General features: G+C 42.6%; 1 protein-coding gene across 3 annotated transcripts in view; it reads left to right on the top strand.

The window, feature by feature from the left end:
- Window positions 1–1,107: 1,107 nt before the first annotated feature.
- LOC139689916 (uncharacterized) overlaps window positions 1,108–8,939 on the top strand; it is a 152,646-nt gene continuing 144,814 nt past the window's right edge. For all 3 annotated transcript variants that reach the window (XM_071587040.1, XM_071587038.1, XM_071587037.1), the window contains exon 1: window positions 1,108–1,709. In XM_071587040.1, the coding sequence (XP_071443141.1) occupies window positions 1,705–1,709 (5 nt within the window). In that variant the 5' untranslated portion in view covers window positions 1,108–1,704. The remainder of the gene's footprint in view (window positions 1,710–8,939) is intronic.

Genomic DNA, 8,939 nt, shown 5'->3' with positions numbered 1-8,939 from the left:
AACGAAATTGTTCGCTCATCTTCTTTGTCTGATTCTAATGAAGATACATTTGACGCTGAAGATGTGTCAAACGATGATGAATTATATAACTTAATTTTTTTAATCCAATTTTTTCATTCAAATCTTTATATTGCTAAATATAAATGCTCCTGTTCATGTTTCCTATGCCCTGTTTGCAACATTACATTTTATGTATTTTGCATTATTTTGTGTTCTGTATTATTTTTTGTATTTTGCTTTATTTTGTGTTTTGTATTCATTTTTGTATTTTGCTTTATTTTATGTAATTTCGAGTCCATTTTTTAGGTTGTTAAATTTTGGAATATGATGAAAATTAATAACTTATTATTTAATGGATTTTTAATTAGCCTGTATTAAACGTTTGCTCACATTTTGAACCTTTCCTATATAGTAATACATTGTCAATTTAAATCAAATGCTTGTATACCTGCCTTGGTAATTGAATTCCTTATAATCATAAACGTTTACACAGTAGTATGATTAACGTATTTAACTTTTTTTGCCAAAATAACTTCAATATTTTAGCAAAATAATAATTTTGTAATTTGATCTTTAAATAAATAAGTCCTTAGATGTTGAAATATATGCATGCGAAAAATATATTGAATATTTATAATAAAATTGAGCATCCAATTTTTTCATTTTCGCTTAATTTCAGTTCTTAGAAATCTCGAAAAGACATTAATTCAAAGTATAAAAGCAACCAGATAATTGTGAATACTATTCCAGGCAACATTCTTCGAGACGTGAAAAACATTTTTATATAATAGAATATTAGCACAAAATTTTCTTTTTCCCAATTTTGACTTTGGAATTATTTCAGTAACCTCAGAAACATAGAAAGACCTACCAAATTCTAAATAAATCGGCCAAGTCATCTTACGATTATGATTTAATGATCGTTCTGAGCCACTGTGCAAAAACGTCCTGCCCTCCCGAAGCGAACCACTCTCTCCCAACTTCCCCATTCCACCCCCCCTCTCCTCCCCCTCCTCTCCCCCTCCCCTCCCCACTTCCCACAGCTCAACAGGCATCCGAGAAAGGGGGCCCCCGCAGCTGTCTCGCCCCTCCCTCGCAGTCGTTCTCGGGCCGTTCCAGAAGTCGGACGGCGGTGACGGCGAGGGAGGTGAAGGCGGTGACGGAGGAGGTGCCGAAGGCGGTCGAGGGCACGCCCCGTGGTGGCTGACTGCCTTTCGGGGGACGTCGTCGAGTTCTACGCGCTGGACACCCACGAAATAAACCTTCCGTCCTTCGCTCCTCGCCGCTCTTCTCTCCAGCGAAACAAACTCCGGCCCGCGGTGGTGTCGTGCCGGCCGGAGGCTTCTGCCGCATTCCTCCGCGCCTAGGGATGTTTTTCGCTGGAGAAGACAAGTGAACGCCGCTGAGTGCCGTGCCCCCCCTCGTCTCTTGGTTTTGTTCTCTTTTCACCACCGGAGACGGACACAATAAGGAGGGTCTCCTCGTTGGGAGCGACCTCGGCGTGTTGAGTGGGGTCGAGGCGAGTGGCCTCCCCCTTCATCTCTCTCTCTCAGAGGGTGAGTGGTCCGGCGCACTTAATTACGCGGAGGGATCGCCGCGCCTCCCCGCTCCCATCCACGCCTCCATTGGGTCGTCCCGCGGCGAAGGACGCTCGCGGGGACGGAGGAATCATCTTCTCTCATTGACTCCGCGCGCGAGACCGCCATGAGGTGAGTGGATCCCAAATCCTCTTGCGCATCCGGTGTGGCGAGAGGAGTGGCTGTGGACCATGTTATCCCGCGGGCACCCGGGGCTGCGTTTACATCTTCGGGTGGGTGTTAACTCGTCGACTCGCAAGTAAAAAGTTGGAAAAACTTCAGCTTTACAAGAAACTGCGGGAGATGCCGCGACAGTAACTTTTGACGGAGTCATCCGCTAAATTGTTGCATTGTAACTTCAACTTTCTCAATTTTTTCAAAGATTGATTTCATGCATTGTTATTGCGGGGGTCCATTAAAGCTTTAGCCGACGCTGACGATTGATCTCAAACCGGGTGATGCCTCTGGGCAATCCCGGCTAAAGATCTAGCTCCTTTGCTTCTAAGGATACCCTATCACTGAGGAAAGAGGTCCGCCACCACTCCCAATGCGTGAATTTCACGCCCAATGCGGATTACGATTAGTACGAAAAAAGCCGTCAACTTACCTATCAAAGCGACCTTTGGGTCGAAAATGGTTTCTCCTCCATATGCATGCGTGTATCCTGCACTTCTCCATTTTTCTCTCCGAACTACGATCAAGCGACGGCGAATTGACGAACAACTCCGAGATTCTGGCCTGTATCTGTTTAGACGGCTGCCAAAGAAACGAGAGGGACCATTTCAATGACTGTTTAATTCAAGCTGTAGACAATTACACCAGAATATAGAAAAATCTACGAATTGGAATCGTGCCTTAGAAATCGCGGTTATGACATATTTTCCAGACGACAATATTGGCCTCTTGACCCAGGGCCTTTGGTATGCTTGTGGCCATGCAAATATTTTACTCTGGTAATTTTTACGGAAAAATGATTTAATTCCTTCAAAATTACGCTTAAACGTCTCATTGATTTTTTTGTTGAAATGCGATGCAAAACTCGCAATGTCATTATTTGTTAAGCCATAATGAAAACAAGGATCACAAAAAAGTGTCGACCACCTATGATTACGACTGCCGAATAAATGTTACCATTTGAAAGCATACCTCGATTCTAGACTTAATAGCATTTCTGCATTTCAGCTTCCGAAAATTGCGCATTAATATTTACCCTTTATGAACCATAAGGTTCGACCATTTAGATGAATGTGAAGCCTGGACCGGGAGTTTACTGTATCGGTTCATGAGACTTTCTGCGCACAGGCAGACATGAGATAAAACTGTTACGATTGTTTTATAGCAAAAAACTGCCTAAAACTGTAGGGACATACTTGTTCAACAGTCCTGTTTCATAATGAAATGTAATGAAATAATTGACTTTGTAATTCCACACACTTTATTTAAAAAACACACGACCCAGGTTTCGACGTTGAACGTCATCATCAGGTGGTCCTCATAGTTCGTTTCGTTTTAAAGGTTTTTATTTCCGTATAGATTTAGTATTACAAGGATTGACATAAAATATATATTGAAACATAATAAAAACAACACGGAAACCCCGTTTTAGGATACACTCCTCTTCGGGGTGGAAAGAAATAAATATAGTAAGGCTACAAAGATGGTAGCGGTTGCGGAAAATCCTCATAGAAGCACGCTGGCTATATATACCTTCTGATCATAGGAGGGGGGGGTTGGTCAGAGAGGGAGGTCGGAGGGGTAAAAAAGGTTACAATGTAGCTGGGAAGAAAAGAGAATTACATTTTTGATTTAGAAGAGTGGTAGGTCTAGGAGTGGGGAGTGGGAGGGATACAAAATTTCGTTGGCAAGATCATCTTTCCAACGGACACATTTCAAAATTTCTAACTGCTCCAAAGCATCGAGCCTTTGACCTTTTTCTTCAAAATGAATAATTTTTGTCACAAAGTCACTTTTGTGATCACTTTCGATGAGGTGTTTTGCAAAGAGGGATGTTATGTTCTTATTTTTTACACATGTTTGGTGTTCTTTAATCCTTTCTTTAAATTTCCGTCCTGTTTGTCCAATATACTTTGTGCTACAATCCGAGCACTTTAACTCATACACTCCACTCCTCTCGTTTTCGGGGACTTTGTCTTTAGTGTGAGAGATCAGGTTCTTAAGGCATGAACGACTGTAAAAGGCACATTTAATTTTTTCTTTAGGTAAACTTTTAATTACTTTTTGAGAAATAGTCCCAAGATATAGTATTCTCCGCCATTTGGCAGTGGGATCTTTTACATGTTCGGGGTTGTAAATGTGGCTTAAGGCTATTTTTGTAAGTTTATTCCGGTAAAGTTTATTTATTAGATCTTCTGAATACCCATTGTTTACTGCTAACGTTTTAATTACATTAAGTTCCTTATTTACATTGAATTTTGACATAGGGATAGCGGTCAAACGGTGGATCATTGCATGAAATGCCGAAAGCTTTTGGGTGAAGCAATGCCTTGAAGAGGAATTAATTAATTGGTCTGTATACATTTCTTTCCTAAAAATGGAATACTGTAACCCATCTTTGTCTTTAGAAATGGATAGGTCGAGGAAATTCAGGGAACCTTTTTCCTCTTTTTCACACGTGAATTGTACATTAGAATTGATAGAATTTAGATGTGCTAGAAACTGATCTAGTTGCCTATCAGAACCTGTCCACACACAGAAGACATCGTCTACATATCTTAACCAACAAATTACATTATTAATGAGAGGGTAGGCTGAGGAGAACAAAACTTTTTCAAAATTGTCCATATACATATCGGCCAGGAGTGGGGACAAGGGCGAGCCCATGGCTAAACCATTTTTAAATAAAGTGTGTGGAATTACAAAGTCAATTATTTCATTACATTTCAATATGTTATGCAAATTCCACAAAGTTACGCCTGAGACAACAAACTGTTTCATAATAATAGAAAATCTTAATCTGAAAAGAATATTTGATCGAATATATACGTTTTTACATTTGTTAATAAATGTATACATGAACATGAAACATTTCACAAATTTATTCATGAACATGATACATTTCACAATACACGAAATATTACATACATCACGAATATACCTAGTTATCATGCGTTGTCAAGCAGCACGCGGCGTCTAACATCTAAGGATCATTGCCTAACTTTCAAAGATATGATTTGAAGATTAAGTAAAGTAAACGTGTTTCTTCATTTTTAAAAATATTTCGACTCCTTCATGCCAGATTTATTTTGGAAAATTTTGGATTTTCTTATGACAGATATCTTCGTTTCTGATAGGACTTGAGTTTAAGGGCGTTTTTTTAAGCATTTCATGCGAAAGGGGGCGATGTTGCGTTAAAGGATAGAGCTACGCATTATTTGTCCAAAATTCTCATACAACTCTTTATGGATTATATATAGCTCTACAGTTATTACGCTTCATTTTTGCAATAAAAAGTCACACAGATCATCCGTACATATATTGCTGTTGGGATAAATATACTATCGCCTGTGGACAAATGTCGCCCTGTCATTTTTGATAGTTAGTACGCCATTAACTTAAATGCGCTATCTTATGTAAACGGCATAATATTTTTGCATGAGAATTACTTCTCATGCTTATATCATGAGGGAGAGAGACATTATGATACAGAGAACTTCAGGCAAAGTCCAAGTGACTTCCATATTAAGCTGCCCAGAAATTGCTGAGAACAATGTCTTCACGAATGAAACCTGATTGCTATTACTCTCATGTTCACCAGAAGGCCTCACCCTTGTGCTGCATCCTAGGTTTCCAAGACCCCCCGGTGATATCGTACGAATGCGCCGAGTAAGCCGCAGTTCCCGAAGCGCTTCTACCCCGCCGCCCCCCCAATATTCTTCCCGTCCACATGCAAACCTCCTCTTTTCATTTTTTCAAGGGCAACCGAGAAGCCTGGAGCGATGCTCTCCATCAAATCCTAAGACAACAAGCAACGCAAAAACTTGTAGAAAGGCACCGTACACAACAGAGTCCACTTTTGACAAAGGATTCCGTATTGAAAATCGGAGACCAATGGTCCTCTTGACTTGGACTCACCTTACCCATTGATCAATTAGTAAATAAAGACTTTTCTTCCGGAAAAAATGACGATCGCAGCAATATTAGTATTAAAATGTCCAACATTTCCGTTCTCAGTTCAGGAACTTGCGATTCGTCGGTGCAACCGTTGGCCAGGGCAAATATTCATCCACAATATCCTTCAAAATTCTATATTACTTGTAATTATCAATGATTAGAAAGGTCAAAAATGTAAACAGAATACGTCCTTGCCGGTGCCGGAACGGGTCCGATCGGATTAGTTCCCGCTGAGGGTAATCCCTTTCTAAGGCCAGAGGTCACGGGCACTAATACCGCTTACGACATTCGTCGGCAAATTACGACTTGCGTACCGACGAAAAACGTAAGCGGCATTACCGCTTAAGTTTTTCGTCAGCAAATTAAGATTTTTTTGTTTGGAAACGTACACTTGAAAAGTATGTAAACAGACGCTCTGCATCTTATGACTCCTGACTTTTAGCCATAGGAAAGAACGTCAAGCCATAGCTGTAAAGTGACGTAAAACACTTGAGCTATCGAAGAAACGTAATTTACAGTGAATATAAATAAATAAATAAATATATATATATATATATACAGGTATATATATATATATAAACTTCCAAGTATGCTCCTTGAGCTGCTACACACTTAATATAACGTTGCTCCCATTCCCCGTACGCCCGCTGGAAATTTTCTTTGGGGATGCCGTTCATGACCCTCGTCGAAGTCTCTTGAACGGCCTTTATCGAGTCAAAACGTCGTCCCTTGAGCTGTCTTTTCATCAGGGGGAAGAAGAAGAAGTCCGGTGGTGCCAGATCGGGAGAATAGGGCGGGTGCGGCAACGTGGCAACGGCGTATTTGGCCAGGAGCTGTCTGACGACGAGCGGACTCTTTTCACGCGTTCTCGGAGGCGGATGAGCACCTGCACGTAAAAGTTCGCATTCACAGTCTCCCCTGGTGGGACAAACTCCTTGTGAACCACTCCATGACTGTCGAAAAACACAATCAACATCGTTTTGATCTTTGATTTGCTCATGCGAGCCTTTTTTGGACGTGGGGACGCGGAAGTGTGCCATTCCGCGGATTGTATTTTCGTTTCGGGGTCATATTGAAAAACCCATGTTTCATCACCAGTTATCACATTGTCCAAACAATTTTCATCTCGGTGCAAATTGGCTAACACTTCTTCGGAAATGCGCACATGCGTTGCCTGTTGGTCGACGCTCAGAATTTTCGGCACCATCTTGGCGCACACCTTGCGCATGGCCAAATCCTGTGAAATAATGCGTTGGACGTTGGATGCAGACAGACCCAACTGGTCTGCAATTTCTTCACTGGTTAAGCATCGGTCTGTGTTCAGCAGTGTCCTCACTCTGTCCACATTCGTGTCGGTTCTAGCCGTCGACGGCCGTCCGGAGCGATGGTCGTCTTCAACGAGCTCCCTACCCTCTTAAAACAACTTGTGCCACTCAAATACTGTGGAACGGCTTAAGGCAGTGTCCCCATAAGCCTGCTTGATCATATCGAGGGTCTCAGTTGCCGTCTTCCCGAGTTTCGCACAAAACTTCACGGAATAACGTTGCTCTAAATTCAGATTCATTTTGTTTTTCGACGCGGACAAAAAACTTGCTTCACTAAAAACGGTGTCCTCACTCAACGACAGCCCGCAGCCGACTGAGGTTGGTGTTGGTCTGTTTCTAAGAGCCCCTTCCACCTTACCCTGCCAGGCAGACCCCCCTTCACCGCTCCGTTCACGCCAGAGAAAATCAGTCCTACCACTTTTGCGTTGGACTGCTGACCGGAGGGGATAGGGTTCAATTCCCGGGCAAGGCACTCTGCGCACCTGCAGCTCCAGGCAAGCTAAGTGATTTTTCGGGTACCAGATCTTCATGGGAAACCATAACCGGCACAGGGAATGAAACTGGCCCCCCTACCCTGATGTGTGAATTTCACACACCGTATAGGGCTTAGTACTGGGTGAACTCTACCATCACCTACTAAACCGACCTTCGGGTTGATTACTGTGTTTATGATATATATATATATATATATATATATATATATATATATATATATATATATATATAAGGTCTTGTGCATTCCGATGACTCCTAGAGCTGTGATGGTGGGAATAATAATAATTGCTCCTGGTAGGGTCACCCATGCCAGATCGGTCAAAGGTAAGGAGCCAGACTAAAGGTAGTCCACGCAGCGTCTGTTCCTCAGTGAGGCGGCTACAATGCCGTCTGACCCCAGTGGGGCAGCCAGTAAGTGATGGTGTCACGTTAAAAACACTATTGAGGAAGGCAACGGGAAACCACCTCAATTATCATTCCCAAGATAAATATGATGGTCACTGCAGAGGTTTGGAGTCCTGGCAACTACGGAGCTCGGCCCAATCCGCCGTGTGTCGTGCCCAGCAGCGGGGGAGGTAAGGCTTCCGCGGTCGTTATCCCACGAAACCCTTGCAAGGGAAGACCAGCAGCAGCAGGACAGAAGACGCAGGAGAAGAAGACCAAATTAGTTAGAATAGGAGCGTGGAATGTTAGGACAATGATGAGGACAGGGATATTGGAGAATGTTAAGCGAGAGATGGAAAGGGGAAAAATAGATATTTTAGGTCTATGCGAGGTGAGATGGAAGGATAGCGGGGATTACTGGAATGATAAATATAGAATAATATATAGCGGCGGGGACGAGAGCCAAAGAGGGGTTACCATAGTATTAAATGAAGAGGTAGAAAGAAGCGTAGTCAACATAAAACATGTAACGGATAGATTATTACTAGTAGAGATAAAAGCAGAACCGACGAACTTGGTTATCATTCAGGTATACATGCCACCGAGCAACCATAAGGAAGAAGAGGTCGATAGCATATAAGCTCAGTAAGAGGATATAATCGCGTGTGTTCCCGCAGCGAAACATTTGATAGTGATGGGGGATCGGAATGCGACGGTAGGCGGAGGAAGAGATGGTGATGGGGTCGATGACTACGGATTAGGCACGAGGAATGACCGCGGGGAGAAAGCAGTAGATTTCTGCAGGAGACAGGGGTTAGTCATCACCAACTCTTGGTTTAGACACCACAAAAGACGCAGGCAACATGGAAATTGCCAGGTGACTCAGAAAGGTATCAGCTAGATTATATTCTGGTTAGACACAGGTTTAGGAACATCTACATAATACCCCGCAAGCTGCCGCAAGGGCGTGTGGCGGGGGGTGTTAGGTCACCAACCGTAAAAAGGAAAAATAACACATGCAAAAAAA

Source organism: Hetaerina americana, unplaced genomic scaffold, assembly GCF_022747635.1.
Source record: "Hetaerina americana unplaced genomic scaffold, ioHetAmer1.1.p SCAF_29, whole genome shotgun sequence".
Taxonomy (NCBI): domain Eukaryota; kingdom Metazoa; phylum Arthropoda; class Insecta; order Odonata; family Calopterygidae; genus Hetaerina; species Hetaerina americana.
The sequence above is the reverse complement of the archived record's forward strand: the minus strand, read 5'-3'. Positions and strand labels throughout refer to the sequence as shown.